The 23,118-nt window shown below is 51.4% G+C and overlaps 1 protein-coding gene across 2 annotated transcripts; it reads left to right on the top strand.

Annotated features, from left to right (window-relative positions):
* Nucleotides 1-254: 254 nt before the first annotated feature.
* Nucleotides 255-19,760, top strand: ZNF341 (zinc finger protein 341). 2 transcript variants are annotated; one of them, XM_052684116.1, is made up of 15 exons: nucleotides 255-373; nucleotides 3,716-3,826; nucleotides 5,145-5,332; nucleotides 6,362-6,514; nucleotides 7,195-7,422; nucleotides 8,756-8,951; nucleotides 9,899-9,983; nucleotides 10,980-11,170; nucleotides 12,128-12,321; nucleotides 13,401-13,609; nucleotides 14,979-15,075; nucleotides 16,591-16,723; nucleotides 17,147-17,258; nucleotides 18,029-18,099; nucleotides 18,705-19,760. In XM_052684116.1, the coding sequence occupies exons 1-15, from the start codon at nucleotides 343-345 to the stop codon at nucleotides 19,202-19,204; spliced, it is 2,499 nt and encodes an 832-aa protein (XP_052540076.1). In that variant the 5' UTR covers nucleotides 255-342; the 3' UTR covers nucleotides 19,205-19,760. The 2 variants fall into 2 exon arrangements, with proteins under 2 accessions (XP_052540076.1, XP_052540077.1); XM_052684117.1 differs by lacking the exons at nucleotides 255-373; nucleotides 3,716-3,826; nucleotides 5,145-5,332 and adding an exon at nucleotides 5,351-6,282.
* Nucleotides 19,761-23,118: the final 3,358 nt, after the last annotated feature.

Raw genomic sequence — 23,118 nt, 5'->3', positions numbered from 1 at the left:
TGCACGGCCGGCCCTGAGGGTGTCCCGAGGCGCTCCCGACCCTCGGCGCAGCGCCGGCTGCCGGGATGCCGTCGGCGCCCTCCCCGGTGCCGTGCTAAAGCTCCACCGGGCGCTTCGTGAGCGGCGCCGTTCCCGTCCAGCTGCCCCCGGCCGCGCACCGCCCGGGGGGAGCGGCTCGCTGCCCCGCTCTGCCCCGCCGCGCGCCCCGCTCCCGGCCCGGGCTCGCTCCGTGTGTGGAGGCCGCCCCCTGGCGGCGGGTGGTGCCGCCCCTCCCTCCGCCTCCCCTCCCTCCTCCCTCCATGCCCGCTCCGGCTGTCGGGTCGCGGCCGCCCCGGCTCCAAGATGGCGCAGGCGATCTTCGAGGCGCTGGAAGGTAACGGCGGTGCCGCTCCCGTCCGACCCGGCCCCGGGGTCCCGCGGTTCGAGGCCGCCTCCCTCCCCCCCATCCCAGCGGACGGGCGGTGCGAGCGGCCCCGTGCGGCGGCTGCAGGGGCGGGAGCGCGGCCGGGCCCTTCCGTCACCTCCGCGCCTCCAGGCTGCCGCGGCATCGCGGTGCCCGTCGGTTATCGGGGCGGCCCGCCGCTCCCCTCCCCACGCCGTTCCCTTTCGGGGCCTCCCTTTGCCCCCTGTCTCCTGGGCACCCCTGCAGCTCGCCGCTTCGGGCGGGCGCTCCTGTCCCTGCACAACGCGTCCCCTGCCGTCCCGTGTCCCTGCGTTCTGGGGCCTCCCCATCGCCACGCTGTCCTTTGCCCGTTGGGACAGCGATGTACGATAGACACGCCGAGCCCTGGGGCACCCAATCACCCAGCTGGGACACCGTCAGCACCCTGCTGCCAGCACTCTGGCTGGTCCCTCTTCCCCAGGGCTGCAGGACCCGGCCCCGCTGCTGTTCACGCTTCCCTCCTGCCCCCAGCCTGCTGCCTGCCCCTATGTGTGTGCAGATGTTGGTGCACGGGGCCGTGCAGTGTGTGCAGGGCTCTGAGGCATGGCCTGCACCTGGCTACACAGGGCTCTGTGCTTGGGGTCAGCCTGCTGCAGAAAAGCAGCATCTTTTTCCCTGATTGGATTCCATCTTTCCCTTTGACATGTTGTCACCCAGGCCATGTATCAGCATCATAACACTGCTGTGCAAACAGCACCTGCGGCCGCAGCAGCAGCAGGATGAGCAAGAACAAATATTTCCCTCAGTTTGGTCAGCTCTTGGTGCCTTTGACAGCACTTTGTGTGTGACCAGGTGCTTCATTTCCTTTCTGCAATCAGCTCCATGCTGTGTTGGTTTTGTTGCAGAGCTCATGAGGCCAAAGCATCTTTGCAAGTTGTGTTTGTGTTTGTTTTTCTTTCTTTTTCCCAGCTCTTGATAGCTGGACCTATTTGCTTTGTTTTGCTGACTGGATTGATTACAAGCTGACGGTGACTCAGTGTCGTGCTCAAGGCAGTCGTGTTCCCAGTGAATGCCATGGGGCAGGGACACCTCTGCACTGCCACTGCAGCCCTTGGAGCTGTGTTGGCAGGAGCAAACCAAAGGGTTTACTGTGTGAAATTCAGGGCTTGAGGTGATAGGAGAACCTGGGTGAAGTGGGTGGTTTTGTTCTGGTCTCTAAAGTGAGAGAGATTTGAAAGGAGAGGGAAATAAAAGCCCAAATCAGCAATCCTGGATTGTTATCCTGGCTTCTCCAAATCTGTGTGTTTCTCTCAGGTTTGGGAAGGCACGCTGCTGCTGGGAAGGCACAGATGGCTTTTTTTTTTAAGGTTTCGTGGCTGAAGAGCATCCTGCAGGCTGTTATCAGTGCAGAACTGCTCCATGGCCGTCTCATGGAGCTGCAGCAGCACAACCAAGCAGCTGTGCCTGCCTGCCTTTGTTGGTTACTAAACCTTAGATGTTTCCCTCTGTGTTAAGTCTGTCATTGTGAGTTTAACTTGTGAAATGCAGGGACACCCTGTGCATCAGTGCAAATTGACAAAAGAACGAAGAGCAGTTATTTCTGCTGTCTTGGGCTGCTTTGCTTTGGCTGTGTGTGCTGCTGATTCTGCAAGCAGGATTGAGGCCACCGTGCAGCTTTTTCACTCTGAAGATCTGTCAGTGAGCTAGAAATAGGGCTGGGCACACCAAGTGCAATAGGTGCAATGGGAATAATTCTTCATTTCCACTCTTTTTGCTTATTCCCCAAATATACTAAAACTGAGCATTTAATCCCCAGTTTTCTTTTGTCTCCTGCTAGCTTACTCCCTCTGCAAAAAGGCTGCTCTGTTCCCCTCACTGCTCTGGATGTGTCAAGCAGAGCCTGCAGTGTGCTTTGTGTGCTTTGCAGTTGCCCAGGAGATGCTGTGCAGAGCAGGAGGTGTGTTTGAAAGCCGGTGTGAAAGGATCCAGCGGCGTTGTGCCTGCAGGATGGGATGCAGCACTCTGCAGAATGAAGGCTTGCAAAACTGGCCCTGCAGCTCTGCTGTGCCTGGCTGTGATTTATGTGACAGGGCTCCCATCGGTGCGGCAGCGTGATCTGCTGCTTTCCAGTAGCTGCTACCGCCCTCCGCCCCCTGGCAGCTGCAGAACAGTGCTCTGCTGTCTGCCAAGGGCACTGTGCAGCGGTGTGAGCCCTCCTTGGTGCAGGATGGTTGATGGAAATGGTGCTCGTGGAGTCTCACTGTTGTTGGCTTCGCGCTGGAGAAATGGGTGTTTAGAATGTCTTTAAAACGTGTGACCTCTCAGTGGGGCCTCTGCTCACCTGCACCGTTGGAAAATGATTGGACTGGTGAATTTTCTCTTTAGCGCAGCACATAATCCCAAGGTCCAACTAGGTAAGAGCTTAATTTGGCAGAGATCTTGGAGAAAATGTGCGTGCTGGGCTCGATGCGGCGGCTGTGTGTCTCTGGCCTCGTTCCCTCCGTAGGTGAGCAGTCCCCATCTGTATTTAGCGGGAACATTTTAGAGCCTGTAATGAAAAATATTTGTGCCAGGCCAAGTGAGCTGGTTCTTGCAACAGTCTGGGCGTGCATGCACCCATGGAGCCTCACAGGAGATGGAAATAAGAGCGTGTGACTGGCAGCTCGTGAGGGAGAGGCACTCATGGAGAGGTGCAGAGAGTGGAGGGAGCCGTGGTCCTGCTTGCTGTGTGTCCCAGCACTGAGTGGCAGCCAGTGCTCCCCAGAGCTCCTGCTTAATACTTCCTGCTGTATCTAAATCCTCCTGTAGTTTGTAGGCCTGTGTCAGATCAGACATGGGAAGGCTGATCCTGAGAACAGGGAGGTGTTTTAGGAAAATATCTTAAAGAAGCTCAGGTGTGGGCTGAGTCCAGGATGCTGCACACCAGGCATTTTGTCTTCAGCAAGCTTGATGGCTTGTCTTTGCAGTATCCTGCCGTGTCCTCAGAGAGAGCCACCCAGGCTGCTGTAATGGGCAGCCCATGACTTCCAAGTGTCTGCCTTGTAGCTATCTAAGCATCCTTCCTTGCTGGTGGGCATCTGGAACCAAGCCCTCTTTCAGCTTTCCTTATACTTCTTCCTTTTCTTCTGCATGTACCAAAGCTGTAGAGACACACAGGAGTCTGTGGCTTAAGTGTGAATCTTAATGCTGTGGAGCATGGTGAGAAGGTGAGGGAGGCTGTGCAGCAGAGAACTTCTCTCCATGACTTGCTTTGAGCGAGCTCCTGGTCCCCGGGTGCTCCATCCCTGTTCATGCCATGCTTGATTTACCACCTGTGCTTGTGTCTTCTTCAAGGAATGGATAATCAGACGGTCCTGGCTGTGCAGTCCTTGCTGGATGGTCAAGGAGGTGTAACAGATCCATCTGCTCAAAATGTCAATGCAGCTGCCCCCATCCAGCCCATGGGTGAGTTCTGGGGAGCACAAGTGAGGTGTGGGGGCCATGGGCTGCAGGTCTGCTCCAGTCTGCTCTTACGGCTGTCAGAACAGCCAGCCTGTCCGTGTTGGGTGCTGCTGTGAGTGTTGGAATCCCTCAGCAGGGCTGGGCAGAGCAGGAGGAAGGGTCAGTGCTGAAGCGAGCAGAGATGCTTTTGGGTGGTTTGTGGCAAGAGTGGCCTGTGTGTTCTGGATAAAGGTGGGGAGGGAGGGAACAGCTGCTCCTTGCCACTACCTGTATTTGTATTTTTTAATTTAATGAGCCGTTTCTTATCCTCTGGGGATGTATTCAGTCACTGGGTACCTCATCTGTGTGAGTGGATATGGGAATAGGTGGTTGCATGCAGAAGCCCACAGTTTTCAGCTAAGGGCGCTCTGACTTAGGTACTGAGTTGGGTGCTGGGTTCCACACATGCTGCATGCTGACAGTTTGGCTGGCAGCAGACCCAGCAACCAGTGCAGTGGAATGATGCTGTGAGTCTTTACCTGTGAGTGTGTTTATTCTTCCAGCCCTTTTTCCCCTTGTGTGGGCCAGTCAATAAGATCGAATTAAACAGTGAATTTCTATGTTGCCCTGGGAGAAAGAGAGAAAGTCTTTTGTGGTGGCCAGGATCTGAGTTGTGCCCCTGGAGAGGTTATGGTCTGCATCCCCAAAACAGATGGGAGTTTCTGTGAGCTTCAGGATATTTTTTTTCCAGAGGCTTGAGTGCAACTGGCTCAAGTGAAAACTGCCATGTGCTTATGTGATTTACTAGTGCTGCAAATTTCATGTAGACCCGTGATGACTGGGTTCTTGTCTTCTGCCTCTGACATCAAGTAGAGGCACCACAGACCAGCAGTGCTCCTGAGAAGGGGATTCAGGCAGAAGTTGCAGTTGACTGTGTGATTTGATGCACCTTACTTCTCATCCTTTGTGTAACCTGAGTAACAAAGTCTGTCTCATCTGGGGTAAAGCTTTGGAAGAAGCTCTGTAGACTAAAAACAGAAAGTGCTACAGGAGTGAGGCTGGATCGTGCCATTGGGATGAGAAGGCTGATGATGGGATTCAGCTCATCTCAAGGAGACAGCATGTCTTGTGTTTGGAAGCACAACCGAGACAGGTCTCGTTCACATTACTTGTATTTAGGGAGAATTTAGGATTATGGAAGGGCAGTTGCACCTGATATCTCCTGATGATATCCTTGAGATGCCAAGGTATGTTAAGTGTCTGTTTTCTTGCCTTTGCTGGCTATAGCTCGACTGTAGCACTGGGGAAGGCCTGCAGCAGTGACCTGTTTCTCTAATTGCAGATGATGAAGATGTGTTTCTGTGTGGGAAGTGCAAGAAGCAGTTCAACTCCTTGCCTGCCTTCATGACCCACAAGAGAGAGCAGTGCCAGGGAAACACCCCTTCCCTCTCCACAGTCTCGCTGGCCACCAACAGTGTGTACACCCCTTCCATCACATCGGTGCAGCAGGCTCCGAGCACGAGCCGACAGGTACCATGCTGTGAAGCAGCAGGCTCTGCCACCGTGCTTGTGGGAGTGAGAGACCCCTAGGTGATGCTTTTAGGTCTGGTAATGCCTCATAATTCACCTCTCTCAGCTGTGGTCCTCTTAGCTTTTGACCTCCCATTAAACTTGCCTGGTCCTTGCAGCAAGGTGTCCTTCAGAGTGAGCGTCTGATACACCTTTCTCAGGCTGGAGGAGGTTCTGCTCAGGACTACCAGGTCTGCAGTGTGTTTGGGTAATAATAACTGTGCAAAGCTCGGTGGGAAAGGCTCTCACTGGCTCATGGTCTGAAGAGAAAGGCAGGTATCTGGCAGCCTCACCCCTGTGTCCCTCCTTTCATCTCCTGCAGTTAACCCCATATCACGTGGTGTGTTGTGCAGTAAGAGAATATCCTTACCTCGTAGCCCTCCTTCCCAACAGATTATCAGGAGCAAGTCCCTTGTGCAAGACACATGCTGTGCTTGCAGCCATGGTGGTTTCTGAAGTTCTTCAGACCAACTGTTATTTTTTCAAGTTTACTCAGTGCCAGTGGATGGTGCTTCCCAGCAGCAAAGTGGGAGCTCTCATACAGCAAACTGTTTGTTTTCATCCATAAAATAAGGACATCCACACTCCCTTCCTCTTCACCATCTGCAGCCAGAGCAGCCTCTGTCTTCCTCCAACTTTCATGGCTGTCAGGAAATATTCAGTAAAGACATGATCTTGTCTGTGACTAGTTTGTCCTGTAAAGCTGGTTATTAACCACTGATTTGAACAGCAGCCAGTGACCTCTCCCTTGAGCCACTGTCATCTTTTATACCATTTTTTGGAGAACATTTCTGGCACTGCTTTATTGTTACAGCTAGAAACTGCCATGGACTCAACAGGAAGCTGTAGGTAATTACTTTGGCTTCTCACATCCTCTGGTCAGCAGATAGAAGAGGCTCAGAGGCTCAGCAGTAAGCCGTGTCACCATATTTCTGAGTTTATTGTGTTGTCTTGTTGCTGGTCGACAGTGCCGTGTTTATTTTCTTGTAGCAAATTTCTACATACATCACCGTTCCTCCGTCGCCTTTGATTCAGACCCTGGTGCAGGGGAACATCTTGGTTAGTGATGAGGTGCTGATGTCAGCCATGTCTGCTTTTACATCCTTGGACCAACCCATGCCAGCGGTGCAGCCCCCAGTGCAGGTAAGGGACACGTGTGGGCTGAAGGGCTTTCGCTTCCTGGGACTGTGGTTGTGTGGCAGGAGAATGCGGGTGGTTGATCAGAGCCCAGAGATCTGCTTTGATGCAGAGTGCTGGGCACCTTCCCCAGGGGACAGCCAGGCTTGGGAAGGGGCATTGGGTAAATGACAGAGTAACTCAGGGCCTGCTTTCTGCTGGTGTCCTTGTTGCTGGATGCTCAGATCTTTTAATGAGGAATCCCCAGCTTTCTGCTGCACTCCTGTGTAGTGGTTGGTTTCCAGAGCCCTTATCAGTTTGCCTCACTGATCTCTTTTCCTGGCATGGTTGTTCTGGGCTTTCCCTAAAGCTGTCCATGCTGGATACACTCCTCTTGCCCTGAAAATATCCTCTGTAACCACAGGGTTTAAAAACAAAGCAACAAAACAGTGGGGTTTGAATGCTTAGGTTCTGGAGGAGGCGTTGTCTACTGCCAGTCCAAATCAACCTTCTGTAAGTCAGTGAAGTCTGATCCAACCTGATGTTTGGACAGTGCTGCTTTGCATCAAGACACCGTCACTATTGCAAGTGCCCTTTTGGTTTGGGACATGGGAGCGTGTGTGAAGAAGCAACCCCTCCAGCTTTTTGCTGCTAGAGCAGTGCTGTGTTCTCAACATCTTGTCTGTCTTTCCCTCTTCTGGTTTTAGAGCGGCTTGAGTATGCATGCCGGGGCTGGTTACCTCTCACAGCCCCCTCCTCCTCCCCCACCACCTCCTCCACAGCCCCCACCACCCCCCCCACCAAGCCTGGGGGCTCCGGGGCAGCCCAACACCGGCAGCGGTGTGGTTGAAGTGTACAGTGCTCCTGCAGCCATGGCAGCAAACAGCTCCGTGGAGATCCAGGCGCTGGGGATGCAGCCATACCCAGCCATGGAGGTAAGGCTGTCCCCAGGCTCTCTGTACTCCTGGACCTCTTCTAGCAAGCCAGACAGCAATGCTGCTTGGGCTAGAAATGTTGAATTAGCAACTGGGAGGTTATGCTAGGTTATCTGAGGGATTATTTCCTCTGGAGGAAAAAGTACTGATCAGAAAGATGTCAGCAAAACGAAGGGGATTCTGAGAACTCAAGAGGGTGGTGAGGCTCTGGCACAGACTGCCCAAACGGTCTGTGGAAGTCCCATCCCTGAAGGGGCTCAATGCCAGGCTTGGCGTGGCCCTGTGCAGCCTGATCTAGTGCCTGATGTAGTGGCTGGCAAACCTATTCACAACAGAGTGGGTTGGAACTGAATGATCTCTAAGGTCCCTTCCAACCCAAGCCATGCTGTGATTCTGTGAGCAATAAAGAAAGCTGCAGGGCAGATGCTGGCTTCCTGCATGTGTTGAAAAAGGGCTGAGGTGAAGGAGTTGTCTCAGGGGTGCAGAGCACTGCACTGTACATTGCAGGCTTAAATGGAGAGAAGAAGCCAATCTGAATCTCAATGAGCTTGACAAAGGGAGCTTCTCCTAAAGAGAGGCACAGGCAGGAGTGGGTTTAATGGTGGATCAACTTCCACAGCTTCCATGTTTGCACTGACGTTCACATTCGAAACTACTGGGTGTGATAGAGGTTTGCCAGCCTTACCTTTGTAACTGGCTGCTGATCTGCAAGTGACAGTGTTCAGAAATGGATGGGCATGTTGGATACTTGGTACTTAATACTAATTTATCAGGGTGGGAAATAGGAATGCCCTTAAGCCATATTGCTCTCTGCTGGTCTCTGTCCTTTTCTCTAAACATCCATTTTTGATGTGCTGATGTAAACAGCTCCATTTTGCTGCCTGAAGTTTTCTTGTGTTTTCCTTCCCATCTGCAGTCCTTTTGGGGCAGGGCCTGGAGGTCCCAGCCTTCAGGGTGCTGTGGGCCTGCAGGCTCAGCGGTGATGGTGCTGGTCACCTGCCCTGGAGGAATGAGGAGCTATTCCATGCACTAGGCATAGGCGGGCTAGTAGAGCTCTCCTTCAGTATTTCTCTGGTGTTCTTTTCCTGCTGTAATAAATCTTGGATGCTTTGTGATGTTCAGCCAGAGTTTCATAGTGTGCACAGTGTTAGTTTTAGAGAAACATTGATGAATTGGTGAACCAGAAATTTATTCAGTGTGGCAGGAAAACTCAGCCAGTCTAATAACCTGACGTGGCAAGTGTTGCTGGAGATGGAGGATAGTAGGAACTGTGCTTAGCACAGTATTGTGCTGTATAGCAAACCTCTTTCCACTGGTAATGGAACTCTTGCAGGTACCAAGTCAGTGTGTGGAAAGTCCTGTGTACCCCTCTCCCCCTGTGTACAGCCCTGGGAAGCAGGGGTTCAAGCCCAAGAGTGCCAGCGTTCCCACACCTTTGACCAGTGCAGGAGGAGGCAACGTGGTTGGTTTTGATTCCACCTCAGCTGTCAAAAGTAGACGTTCCAAAAGTGAGAGTGGGCTGCAGGAAGGTAAGTGTCCTTATGGCAGGTACCCTGTGCTAACCTGCAGGCCACCGTGCTCTCAGGGTCCTGTGTGGTGGCACTGACTGTGCTGCAGCTCCCTGGGAGGAGCACCATCACTGCACAAGGCTGTCAAGTGCAGGTGAAAGCGTGGGCAAGCTTCTTGCCTGTCCCCTCTGTGTACACATGAAAGGACAGTGCTGTGCAAGCACAGGCAAACTTGTGCTAAATCTCTGCAGCTTCATGCTGATTGGATCGCACTTAAAAATGGGGGATCCTGCAAAATAAGGTGTTAGAGCTTGGTCCGTGTTACCTGAGGCAGTAATGCCCAGCTGCAGTTCCTGTGGGCCAGATGGGAGAGGCTTGATTTCAAAGGCTGTAATATCAAGGATGCAGCAGAGCCAACCCTGTGTGTGTTTCAGTGCCTGTGAATGACACGGGAGAGGCAGGACAGTGGCACAGCAGCCATGGGACAGAAGAGCGTTAGATCCTCTGCTGGCTGAGCCTGCTTGCTAATGGTGAGGTGGATGTGTGCTCACAAGCGACAAGGGAGGTCCCAGGCATGAGATGGAGGAAAGCCACGTGGCCAAGATTGGACCCACAGAGTTAAAATGTTATTTGCAGTGGTGTGAATGATCAAGCAGCTCTCAGAGTCTCCTTAGAGCAGCCCATGGTTCTGCTGTTTTCCATTTGTAGCATGGCTGGAAGGTTCCCTGGAGTGGTTAAAGCCCAAAGGGAATTCCCTGCCTCCCACCTTCTGCTGTCCTCAGCACTTACTGAGCTAGCTCAGGCTATGTTTAATAGGTGCTTGTTCCTTCACCTCTCCCCTCCCCGATCTGTTCAGGCAGTCCTTTGTTCTGGTTCTGAAATGCCTTTGGTTGAAGGCCCTGCAGTGGAGGGGGACAATGAGGTTGTGTCAAATCATGTCATTCCTGTGCACACTCTTACTCTTTCAGGGAAACCCAAGTCCCCAAAGCTGAAATGCACTTACTGTGACAAGGCCTTTACCAAAAACTTTGACCTGCAACAGCACATCAGAAGGTAAGGGTGATGCTAGCCTGAGCACAGTGGGGTGGCTGGAGTGGGTCTGGGCACAGCCCTGCTGAGGGAGTCCGCATAGCCCAATAAACCTCATGTTTGTCATGTCTCCCAGAATCCATGCTCTAATGACTTTGAGCTTCATCCCTCACCCTCTAGGGCTTCTCTACAGGAGCGTAATTTAGCGGCTGAAGTGAAGGCTGCACCAAAGTTACAGTCTTCTTTCTGCTAATGGGCTGAGATTGGAGACCTTTCCTAACTGATGAGACCCTGAAAGCCACCTGTTTTCTGTTATCTCCACTGCTTCCTTCAATCCTTTTTCTGCCTCCTTAGTAAGCTGCAGCTTGCATGTTTTGCAGGAAGGCTGGAATCAGCAAACCACAAGCTAAGCTCAGTGTCTACATGGGGAGCTTTTATGAAAGCCAGAGCTCTGGCAGGAGGTAGTTGAGATCTTCAGCATTTTCTCCATTGGGATATGATGAGCTCAGGACAGATGAGGAGCAAATGGTGGTTTGCTCGCCTTCCCATCCTGGGCTCTTTATCTTACATACTCCATGTGTCAAAGCCAGCTTTTTCCTCTGGCAGCAGAGGAGCAAAGTAGAAGGGGATTTCTGCTGTGGATAGGGGAGAGCAAGTCTGGGGAGATCAGGGTACTGCAGGGTAGAAGTCACATGTATGCAGGGAGGGTAATGACAGAGAATCTTTATTTATCTTTACTTGTGAGAAGAACACTGGGGTCTCAGAAGTCCATGCAGAAACTCTAACAGTGAATGACCTGCAGAGCTCTTCATTTGATCCCTTGTCATTTCCACACTATCACAGTTTGTGTGCTGGGCTTGTTTCCTCAGGCCTTTTACCATTCCTATACTGTTAGGGTCTGAAAACCTGTTTGGCTGGTCTGGAGGCTGATCTGCCAAGCAGAGATGGTGTGGTGCAGCCCAGACCTGGGGATTGCCTCCTCTTTCCACTGACTACAGCTACAGTGCCTTCTGCATTCAGTCACACAGGTGAGAAGCCCTTCCAGTGCATCGTGTGCGGCCGAGCCTTCGCCCAGAAGTCCAATGTGAAGAAACACATGCAAACCCATAAAGTGTGGCCTCCAGGACTAGGATGCACCATCTCCCGCAACTCCATCACGGTGCAGGTCATGGCCTTGAACCCCAACCAGGCAGAGGATGAGGAGAACACAGGTTTGCTGCCTGGGGATGGTGTGTGCTAGGGGCAGAGCAGTGATGGGAGGGCATTTCTGCATCTCCTGATCCTCCACAGAGAAATGGGGAAGACAGGGGCTATGTGTGCCACTTGCAGTCCTGCTGTGGGATTTAATGGCATGCACTGGGGAAGTGCAGTGGATGCTTGAGTTGTGTTTGCTCCACTCTTGCTGACAGCTTCATCTGTTGGTACTCCCAGCCTCCGATTCAGGTGCTGGTGAAAACGGTGGCTCTGTGTCAGGATGTGTATAGGAACAGGGAGAGAGATCTTTCCCTTTCTCACTCCTGACAGGTGCACCTTGGGCAGTACCTGAACCACACTTGGTAGCTCTGGTCTAGGCTGGAGATTTAGCACAGCCTGGTGCTCTTTGCCTGCTGGCAATATGCAAATTGCCTGGACTGGTCTGGTCCCGGTGGCCAACTGAAAATACTTGATGCAAAGGAGAGCTCCTGGCTGGTTGGTGGTGTCTGCTCTTTCTGCTGATGACCTTGGTCACGGGTAGAAGCAGAAGAAACAGCACTATGGCAATGTCATACCTAGGACACGGTTCAGCTGCAGCTGGTCTCTGCAGACAGCAGGACTGCTACTGGCTGGATCTGACCACCTGTCTCCTGCTGGGCATTTGAACAAATTTGGCACTAGTTCCCCCTTGGCAGCCTGCCATACTCACAGGGCACAGTTATGTTCCTGGAAGCACAATGGTAAAGAGAATGGGTCAAGGAGGGGAAGCTGGAGTAGTCAGAGCTTTTGGTCGTCTGCAGACAAACTTATAACTATGCCATTAGAAAGTGAGTTTCTGATCTAAAAATCTGCCTTTGAAAGGCAGAGCCCGGATTCAGACCAAGCCTGGGTATCTCTCAGCAGCACGAAGTTTGCAGAGCAGCTTTCAGAGCTGTTTTGTAGAGGCTGTGATTTTCTCTCTCCCTTCTCTCCAGGTTTGACTCAACCCTCTAGGAACCCAGCACAACCTCCCCAAGACATGAGCCCCATGGAGGAGAGCGATGCTGGCAAACTGGAAGCCAAGCAGGTTGTCTTGATCGACAGCTCTTACCAGTGCCAGTTCTGTCCCAGCAAATTCAACACCTATTTCCAGCTCAAATCACACATGACACAGCACAAGAATGAACAGGTAGGGACAGAGGGTGCCATGTGTCTGTGGTGAGATTGAGACAGGTAAGTTCTTGCCATTCGGCTTAGCGCTTTGCATATCTGGGTTGCAGCTGTGTGTTCTGGGTGGCTTTGAAAAGCTCTGCTGCCCCTGTCCTGCTGAGCCACTGGTGAAAAATCAGTCAAGCAGGTTTGAGTGACTAGAGAACAAGAAAAAAGGCAAAATCCAAAGTTTTCAGAGTAGGTGGCAGCTCTTGCACTGTAGGATGGTCGCTGCTGGGGCACTGTGGTCTCACTCCCTCAGGTGGTTTCATGTGCTCACAGAAACATCTCCTTCTCCCATCTTGCTTTCTTGTTTTCTTAGGGGAATGCCCTGGCAATCTGTGTGGGCAGAGCAACTATCATGTGGAAGTTGAATAGGTTTAGCCAGCCCTCAAGAAATGAGAGAGCTGAGGGCTAGAAGGGTTCACCTTTTGCAGCTGATCATACCCCAGGGATGGAAATGGAAAGAGAGCAAGACCTGCCTGTGGATTGTGCTTAACTTGCATGACCTCTGCAGCTGTTGACCAGCAGCTGAAGTGGCTCTGAGGGTCAAGGAAGGGTTATGTGGGGCCAGCTGTGTGCGGTGGGGTCCTTCCTTGGGTGATCTTTGGGTATCAGTTCAATGGCTGTTGTGCTGCAGGAGTGTAATTTTGGTTCCTGTTTAGTTCCCAGCAGGTTCTGCCATTGTCTTCATCACAGTTGTCAGCTACGTTTTGATGCTGAGCTGCCCTGCGCTGTTATTGCCATCAGGGAAGTGTTTTGCTTGGTTTGGTTTATCACCGTGTTGTGCTCCTGCTGCAGGGCAGGGTTTCCTTGCTATGCCCTGACTGAGTGCTCTTGGCCTCACGGGCAGTGTGTGGGCATGGTCTGTGCTCTGGGAACCTGGTGCAACCTAGTGCAGAGAACCTCAGTTCCTCTTCAGGCAGTGGTTGTGTTCTATGAAATACCCAGCTGCTGTGATTTCCAAACAGGAGATTTCTCTGCCTGTTACAGAGGACTTGCCCTGTGTGTTTCCTGCCCTGCATGCCTTTCCACTTCCCCTCTCACTTCTTCACCCAGGTGTACAAGTGTGTGGTGAAAAGCTGCGCTCAGACCTTCCAGAAGCTGGAATCTTTCCTCGACCACATCAAGAGCCATCAGGAGGAGCTGAGTTATCGCTGCCACCTCTGCAGCAAGGACTTCCCCTCCCTGTATGAGCTGGGCGTCCACCAGTACTCGCACAGCCTGCTGCCCCAGCACAGCCCCAAGAAGGACGTGGCTGTATACAAGTACAGTAGCAAACAGTGCTCACGAGGCTTGTAGGAGTGGGTGTGTGCAGAGGGTGTCTGGTTGAGAGCAGGGGAAACATAAGATTAAGGTGAGGAGGCTGCTTGTTCAGCAGCCATAATTCTCCTGGACACGCAAAAGGTAGATGGGGGCCTCTCCAGCAGGCTATTTGAGCCAAGCATTTTGAACGCAAGGGCCCTTTCAGGAGGACTGCCATTAGTTCTTTAGGAAGATCCCATCGCTGCAAGAGCTCTTATCATCAGTCGGGAGTGAGGTGAGCGTAGCTGAGCCTGCTCCAGGTTGGGCAAGCGACCCTGGGAAGCCCCTTCCAGCTTGATTCTTTAAAAACCTGCAGCAAGGAGAGTGTGCTCTGCAGAAGCTGTGCCTGGGTAAAATGAGTTATTACTTCTATTCTTGTGCTGTGAAAGGGCATACTACCTGGAGAAGCCTTTCTGTAAGTACAGAGGGAAAGGGTGAGGGAGTTCACAGCTCTCTGGGGATGTTGAAATGCCCATAGGGATATACAGGGAGAGCAGGAAGCCCAGAGGATATTGAAAGTCACTTAGGACCCTAGTGGAATAAATAGCTACTGCTAATGACTCCATACTTTCTAGCCATTCTTGTGCCTGGGGCTTCATCCTAAGGCTTATTGGCAGAGATCTTTGAGGTCAGAGCTCTGCTTATGTTTGTGGAGGTTTTAGTCTGCTAAAGTAAACAGAAGTTTCCCTGCAGATGCATGGTGTGTGTTTGTTCCTCGCTGATGATGCATGTCCCCATCACGCATTACCAGTCAGCTCTGACACGGGTCTCAGAAATACTGCCAGGGTTTGTGAGAATTGATGGGTCAGGTGGAGTGAGCTCAGGTGTTGCAGGAGAGGAGTCGGAGTGAGCTGAAGCTTTGTTAGATGCTGGGGACCCCACAGTGAAGCATGTCACCTTGTGGCTGCTTCAGCCAAGGGAAATACTGCTGTGCTGTGCTCAGCTTCTTCACTTGCATGAAGAAGGAAGGAGATGTTTTATGTGGGGTGAGATCTTAGTTGTCTCCATGAAGAGATGGTGTGGAATATGTGCTCTGGTCCTTGGGTGCTCCCATGGGAGTTTGTGTAGAAGAGCAGTAGTAATTGAAAGGTTTCTTCACCCAGTTTTCCAGCGTCTTCTCCTGGTGAAGGATGTTGAGTTTGTGTGTGTGATCTGGCCATGTGGGTTGCTGAGGTTTCAGAACACCTAGGGGATGGTGTTAATGTCTGTACCAAACTGACCCTGCCAAAAATCAACGCAGAAGGTGGCTGGTGAAGGGCTGGGCTGCCCTGTTGAGGTCTGCATGCAGTGATAGACCTGTTCACAAGCTCTGTCCTTTCTCTCTGCATTCAGATGTGTGAAGTGTGTAAACAAGTACTCCACTCCTGAAGCCCTGGAGCACCATCTGCAGACAGCAACGCACAACTTCCCCTGCCCTCACTGCCAGAAGGTGAGTGGGTGACTGCTGTCAGTCCTGGCTTTGATGGCACAAGACCCCTTTGATCCCTTTTCTCTCCCTTCTACCTCAGTATGGACTGGCAGGCTCACAAGGTGCTTTTCAGAGAGGCAGAGGTGGTTACATCCCTGACCTCGTGCAGAGTGCATTCCTCCCCACAGTGCTGGCTTTTCTCCCTGGTCCTCATTTGCTGACCTAATGAAGAGAATTTGTAAGGGAGTCCCCTTATTCCCATGACAATGCAGAGCTGCACGCTTTAGGCTGCAGTCTTTGTTTCTTAAAAGTAAGTGTGTCAGTGAAGTCAGGGATGTCTCTGAGTAGTGGTGGTGCCTTTGAGCCACCATGCTTGTCTGCCCATGGCTGGAAGAGTTGTGAACAGAAACCCTTGGGTCCCGGGGGAGCTCTGACACCTACGTTGCTGTCCTCATCTCTTGTTGCAACAGAACTCTCTGGGTTCCCCCTTGGTCTCACCTTTTGGATGAGTGCTCTGTGTCCTGGCAAAGAGAAACCTTTCAGAATGATGTGACTGGGACCGGCATGATGCACGGGTAGGTTTTGGCTGGAAGTGTTCATTTCAGCATGGCCCTGAAAGGGGCTCGATGGGCAAATTTTTATGGTGTTTGAATTTTTATAAATAAGTTTTTGAAATCCAGACTGAAATGCTCCTCAGTTTAAAGCAGAGGAAATGAAAGTCCTGCAGTGGGGGCAGGGACAATCTCAAAGGAGTGACCACTCTGTACTGAGGTAGTTCAGGAAGGGAATACGTGCTCCTGGCATGGTTAGTAACCCGTGTTTCTTTACCTGCCTTCTCTCCACCCTCACTCCAAGTGACAGATGCCTTTCTGAGCCTGGATGGGACTTTGCATGCCTCATGCATGTTTGAAAACCCATTATCTGCAGCATGATTTTTAACTTCTATTTGTATTTTTGCTAATATTGCTGTTTTCTGGAGGTCTGGGTACTGAGTACTGGGTATCAAACATCTAGGCTCTCCTTTGCTCCCCCTGGATGTGTTCTTGCAGAATCCTCATTAGGAACTCAGCCTGAATGTTTCCAATGTCCTCATTACACGAAGGGAAGCATTCATATTGACTTTATAAAGACCATGAGTGGGAGTTCTTGATAATAGGTAACAGGGAGCAAAAACTAAAATCAACAGTATGGGAATGTAGGAACTGCTGGGCAGGGGGAAGGTGTCATGGTCCTGCTGCTGGCAGGAAGCTGAGCATCTGTCTAGGGTGCTGGTCCTCAGCAGAATGGTGTCAGAAAATTTAGCAGTAATGTTTCAGCTCGTATGTTTCTTAAGGGTAAGGGTTTGTTTCGTTGAATGCTTTATCAGCTCTGTGTGTATCTGCCCTCTACAAAAACTAAAGGTCCTTTCAGCGCTTCCTTTCCAAGAAAGCGATCACTGAGCTCGTGCTTTTTATACAGCCTACAAGTCCTTTGCCCCTTCAGCTCAGCGATGTCCCCTAGTGCTGCTGACTCAGCCTGGTTTCTGTGTGCTGACAGGTGTTCCCCTGTGAGAGGTACCTGCGCCGCCACATCCCCACCCACGGCGGAGGCAGCAAGTTCAAGTGCCAGATCTGCAAGAAGTTCTTTCGCCGGGAGCACTACCTCAAGCTGCATGCCCACATCCATTCAGGTACGGGGCTCTGCTGGCGCTGCAGCGTTCAGTGGCTCTGCATCGTGGTCCTTGCTGAGCCCTGTGGTGCTCTGGATATTTTCCTGATATCGGGAGGAGCAGCGTAGGAGTTATTTGTGGTAACGTGGCTTTTAGGAAATGTGTGGTTTTCATTCAGTCTTGTGCCCAGTAGTGAACCAGTTGGAAGTGGAGCACAGAACTAGCTTCCCCACTGCCCAGGGCTGCAGAAGCTAAGGGAGCTGCCTTGGAGAGCTGCACACAGTAGGAATAGTATCCATCTATTTACCCACAGGGTGAGGAATCCTGGAGAGTTTATAAAGTAGAGCAACACTGCTGCCAGTGGGAATCCTGTCGTGACTAGAGCAGCCCCGTGTGACTGTGCTTTCCCTGTCTCTTCATTTCTTTCTCTTTTTTTTAATCCAGGTGAAAAGCCCTTTAAATGCTCGGTGTGTGATGCAGCTTTCAATCGGAAAGACAAACTCAAGAGGCACATGCTGATCCACGAACCTTTCAAGAAGTATAAATGTCCTTTTTCGTACGTAGCATCTCCGGCATTGCAGCTTGTCTTGTTGGCTTGTGGCATGGTTTGGAAAGGAAGGAACTTTCCTTGTACATAGCTAGGGAACATGTGGCATTTGACAGTTCTCTGCTGCTTGAGGAGGCGAGAATGCTGGGAACCCAGAAATGTTGGTTGTGTTTCACTTTCTGTGGGGCAACAAGTTCATCAAGTCCTCTAAAATAGTGCCTGCCTACATGGGAGGCTTGGGAGATTGCACTCACAGAGCACTGGGGAAGAGAAAGAATATAATTTGAGCACAAAGCACAGGATTGCTTGAGTGTTGGGGTCTCCCCGGCTGCACTTAGAAGCAGAGGAACCAGTGTACAAACCAAAGAAATCTAGATTTAGGAGGTGCATCCCCAAATCTTTGTCATTTCTGAGATAGTCGAGACTGACTTAGAATCATAGAGTCGCAAGGTTGGAAACGACTTGTCCCTGCTCCAACCACCCTGTGGCCCCTTCCAGAGTATTTCTGACTGCCACTGGAACCTTGAACCTGCTGTTGTTAGCAGAATTTATGGTGATGCAAAGGCGGCATTTGGTCCAGCAAAAGCCATGTGACCTGATAGCAGCCTGTTTATTTCTTGCCCCCCTCCAGAAAGGCTGAAATAGTGGGGCTCCAACTGTAACCATACTCAGGGACACATCCAGTTTCTGATAGGGAGAAGGGCGATGGCTCTCTCTCCAGTTTATGCATCAATCTTCAGCTGCTTCATGCTGTTCACCAGCATTTGTTGTTCTTACAGAAGCCACACAGGCTGCAATAAAGAGTTCAACAGGCCTGACAAGCTGAAAGCTCACATACTGTCCCATTCAGGTAAGTGCAAAAATGATGCTCCAGATCCTAATAAAGTTGATTCATTTACTATTGTGCCCTAGGAAACCTTTTTTGTTGTTCTTGTTTTGGGTTTTTTTTGCTTTGTTTTCTGTCAATGTAAAAAGTGTTTTCCTATGCCTTTCACATCCAAAGCGCTGCAAATGGTGATCAGCTGAGACTGTGCTGATGGTGCAGTCTGTGACATTTTTAGATTACATTTAGGAGAAAAAAAATGGGAGTGTAAGGCTGTTCTGTGTTTTCATCACGACCACCTGACACATTTTTTTTCCTAGTGATATTTTAAACCTCTCACTCGAGGCAAGAACCGTTACTGTAAACATTCCGAGCAACGATGTTTGAGGTGTAGCAGTTCATCCTTCTCTGATAGCAAATTTGCCTGGCACGATGTCTGTTAGACAACTCCTTTGGTTGTTCTAATAAGCAAGCTGAAAAGAATGGGGTTGTTGAGTGAGAAGGTGGCTGTTTCAAACTTTTATCAGAGAACGCCTGCGTGGGGGAGGAGGTAAAGCTATCACGCTTTCCCTTTGCAGTGTAGGTTTTCCTGCACTCTCTAACTGAGCTCTCTCCTCCCATGCTGTGTGCAGGGATGAAGATCCACAAGTGCCAGTACTGTAACAAGTCCTTCAGCCGACGAGCCCACATGATGGAGCATCAGCGCTCGCACACCGGCAACTACAAATACCGCTGCCCCACCTGCAGCAAAGGCTTCACACGCCACAAGTACATGAAGGACCACAAGTGCCGCCTGGGCTCCCCCAAGGACAAAGACCTGCAGCTCAGGAAGCCCCAGAAGAGACGGGTGGTGCAGGGACGCAAAGCGGGCCTTTCCCTTCCCAACCAGCTGCCTCTGGGAGAGCTGAAGGACGGCGCTGCTGGGGAAGACGTCCCTAACAAAGAGCCATTCCAGGAGTCAGATGCTGTCCTGTCCATTGTGGTTGGTGGGTCAGGAGCTGCCGACTCGGACCTTGTCGTTCCTGGGCAGCCCAGCAGTATTGCATCCAATTTGTCCTTGGCAGAACTGCAGGCTGCCTCGGATGGCCCCTGCACCATGCTGGCTGTCCCCGTTTACATCCAGACTGAGTGATCGTATGTAGAGCCACTGTGTGGCTTGGGGCTGCTGCTGGGATCGTCAGACTTGGTGCTGAAATTTATTCTGGTGAAAAAGACCAAAGCTCTTGTGGGGAGTAGATGGATATGGGAGAGAATGGCTTTCATTTCCAATTGATCTTCCCATCCATGGGCGAAGGACTTTTTGGAAGCCACTGATGGCTACAAGGCACTGAAGAGAATGGCTCCGTTTTTTTCTTGTCCCTCTGCATGGCTGGTCAGTTAAGGGCAAGAAAGACTAAGATCCCTGAATCAGGGTGAGAAGGAGGAGCATATAAACTTGCAACAAACAGAGCTGCTGAAGTCAGGTGGCTTTGCAAATCACAGCCCGTCCCATCTGTGGTTTTTCTGGCCTAAAAGCTGTATTGCCCAGTATTTGGGTGCCCTTTTCGAGAGCAAACAAATGATTCTTCCTAGTGGAAGCAAGTTCGTTGTGAGACCCTTTGGGAACACTGTTCAGAAATACTCTGATAGACTTTTCTGGTATCTTTCTCTGCTCTTATCAGTAAAAAGAACACCTTGTCTATACTACATGTGTTGTAAACTGTGTGGAGTCAGTGGGTGGGAGCAGCTGGGTGTGCACACGTGTGTTAGCTCCTTTCTGCTTGATGTCCCTTTCATGGTGTTCTTCTCACATTGTTCTCCATATCTAAGAATCTCCAAGTGCCTTGGGTATCAGTGGGTCAGTCCTTTAACAGTTAAATGTGACACCTATGTACAATGAGAGAAACTTAGGCCTGGGTGAGGTCTCCTGCCCAGGGTCACACGGGGAAACCTATGATACATCTATGGCCCAGTTTTCTAGCATCTGCTCTGGGCTAAGTGCTGCAGGATACTTCTGTGCACTTCTCCTGTTGCTTCCCAGTCTGTATGTGCCCTTAGCTCAGTTTTATGTGTCAGTTAATAATTTCAGTTGATCATTGACAGGTGGGAAGTCAGTGTGATCCAGGAGCAAGGAAATCCTGCTAGTAGAGTGTTTTCTGTCATCCAGTTGGATTCTCCTGTCTGATTTCCCAAGTAAAAGATTCAAAGCTGATAGGGCAGCACCAAACCAGGGCACCTAATGAGAGGGAACTGAAAATTACCATTGTGTAATGTTGGGAGAGGAGCTGTGTGGACAGATGCGGGGCCCAAAGTAGGTAGGAGAGAAGTCAAGTGTGCTGCTGCCTTCTGCTCTGGCCTTATGGGTCCCTCTTCGTTCACAAACCACGTTGCCTTCAGTTTTGTGCTGCCATCCAATGGTCCTGCTTGTTGAAGAAGGCAGCTGGACTCTGGAGAATATCCCTGCTGCTTCCAGGTCCACCTGGGACACGCTGTCTCCATACTCTGCTCTCCACTGTTGTTCTTTTGTTTGTTTGTTTTTTCTTTCTCTTTATGGGTAAGCTGAGTAAATTTTGGTAATTTTTTTGTGATTAACTGCTACTTTATAGGTGTGAAAACACTGCATTTCCAGCCTAGGGGTGATGTGGGGCAGAGCATGAATTCACTGGGAGCTGACAGCCTGGCTGTGAAGTCCCTGCCTCACCTGCTGCTTCCAAATGGATTTTTGGCCACCAGAGCAGTCAACCCAGTGTCACTGGTCTGACTGGTCTCACCATGGTGCCTGGCTGCTGCCTGCCTGAGCTCCAGGCACTCCTCCTGTTTCTTTGCAAAGACTCTGAAAATTGAGGTTTGCAGGAGTGTAGAGGAGATGGAGCTGCACTCTTCAGGGGTGCGCAGCAGCAGGGCAGGAAGCTACAGAGATGTGCTGGAAATTCTGACTCAGCGTAGAGGGATTTCATCCAAGAGGGTGGTCAGACACTGGAAAAAGGTTGTGGAGAGGCAGTGGGGTGTCAGTACTGGGTTGTACTCAAAGCTCAACAAGGCCCTGAGGATCCTGCTCTGAGTGGGCATGACTGGGAGCTAGGGCAAGTGCTTCTGTGCATCTGGGACATCTTTCTTCTGTTGAAAAGGGCAGAGGTTATTTGCCCATAATGTTTTAAATACAGTTCTTGCAGGAGAGGAAACAGATTGCTAAATATGCTGTTCCTATTTTGCTGCTCTCTTTACCCACAGTGTACGGTGTCATTATGTGGCTCCGGGTGCTGGCTGCAATGCTGCACTCAGGTCTATTTTGAGACGACAACGTGTGGTGCAGCTCTCCTCCAGCTTGGAGGGCAGTCTGGTGGAATGGCCGTTCCTTTCTGGGCCCTGCCCTTTGTTTGAAAAGCAGAAAAAAATAAAGAAGCAGTTATTTAAAAGAACATCAAGAAGAAAAAAAAAGATTCAATTTTGACATAGAAAAATCTTGTGGGAAAGAGAACTGAATCAGGAAAAAGTAGATGCTGTCGTTGAGACATTGAGAGTGATGTGCAGATCTGTTCTGTGTGTGCAAAACAGCTGTGCCTGGAAGGAGGCTCCTCACGGCATGCCAGGAGCTCTGGAAACTCTGTTTCTTGCTGTTCCGTCCATCTTTATGAGCTTCACTGAAGCTTTGGTCAGTTAGGATGTGCACATGCTGTTCTATTTCCTGTGGGCCAAACTGGAAGAATTTCACCCAGGAACTGCATCTCTGCTTCTGCAGCATGTGCTGAGGAGGAGCAGAGCTGCTGGGCTGTACGCCTGTGTGCTCTGAGCACCGACAGCCGGATACTTCTCCACAGGGCTGGCTCTGCTGGGGGCACAAATCTGTTGCCAGAAGCCTCTTAGCATTTTCTGGAGGTTTCCAGGCAGGCTGGCTGCCTGCTCTGGAAGATCTGGAGCTCATGCTGGATCAGAACAAATGTCTCTGGTACTCAGCATTCACCTCTGGCAGCAGATCTTAGAGTCATAAAGATGGGTAGAAGGCTGTGTCTGCACTCTGACATTCTGATATCTCCCTCTGAGGGACTTTCTACCCTGGGAGTGATTTCTGTAAACCTTGGATTTTTCTTCTCTATATTTCTTTGTCTTTCTTCCGTGTTTGTCATGACAAAGCTAACAAGCTAGAGTGAAGCAGGATCTGCTAGAAGGCATTGTTGGTGAACTTCTGCAGATGGATTTTCTCATTGAACTGCTCCTGTCCTGCAGACTGTGCAGGAGGCAGTGCTGTGCTCACTGCATGGCAGTTAGCTGTGTCATCCGGCCCCTAAACCTGCGGGGGTGCAAAGCAGGGAGATGGGCACAAAAATGATCTGAGGAATGGAACACCAACCATATGAGCACAGGCTGAGAGAGCTGGGGCTGTGCAGCTTAGAGAAGACTCCAGGGAGAGCTGAGAGTGGCCTGTCAGTGTCTAAAGGGGCTGTAAGAAAGAAGGGAACAGGCTCTTGAGCATGGTCTGTCATGATGGGAGAAGTGGAAATGGCTTAAAACTAAAAAGGAGATATTGGATGTAGGGAAGTTTCTAGGAGTGCAGTGAGGCACTGGCACAGGCTGCCCAGAGGGGTGGTGGTGCCCCATGCCTGCAGACACCCAAGGTCAGAATGGGGGGTTCTGAGCACTGATGGAGCTGTGGGCGTCTCTGTTGAGGAGGGGGGGTTGCACCACGGGGTCTTAAAGTGCCCGACTCTATGGCTCTTTTCTGTGTTTCCAAGGCTGCCTCAGCCGCGGTTACGCCCGGCTCCATCTCTCCAGAACGGGGCAGCCGCCCGCGGCCTCCGCCCGCCCCACCTCCTGCTCCTTCTAGGTCGCCATGGCGACCGCCCATCCGCTGACGTCACCGCGCGCCAACGTCACTCGCTATATGACGCCACTTCCGGGTTCCGCCCGGCCGCCCGCTGCTCCCCGCCTTTCCCGCCGTGCTCCGCGCCCCGCACTACATTTCCCAGCATGCTTTTCGCGCGGCCGCCGCTTGGCGGAGCGACGCTAAGCCGCGGGGTACGCTGGGAGGTGTATGCGTCACGGGGTCGGCCGCGGTGGGGCGGAGAGCCG

This window comes from Tympanuchus pallidicinctus, unplaced genomic scaffold, assembly GCF_026119805.1.
Source record: "Tympanuchus pallidicinctus isolate F22 unplaced genomic scaffold, pur_lepc_1.0 scaffold20, whole genome shotgun sequence".
NCBI classification, from domain to species: Eukaryota; Metazoa; Chordata; class Aves; order Galliformes; family Phasianidae; genus Tympanuchus; species Tympanuchus pallidicinctus.
Note: the sequence above shows the minus strand (reverse complement) of the source record. Positions and strands in the feature narration are given on the sequence as shown.

Bases quoted from the DNA above. Each gene is read 5' to 3' on its own strand.
- ZNF341 (XM_052684116.1), top strand. From the start codon at position 343: ATGGCGCAGGCGATCTTCGAGGCGCTGGAAG. The intron at 6,515-7,194 runs GTAAGGGACACG...TTCTGGTTTTAG, and splicing joins CGGTGCAGCCCCCAGTGCAG to AGCGGCTTGAGTATGCATGC. The intron at 7,423-8,755 runs GTAAGGCTGTCC...GAACTCTTGCAG, and splicing joins AGCCATACCCAGCCATGGAG to GTACCAAGTCAGTGTGTGGA.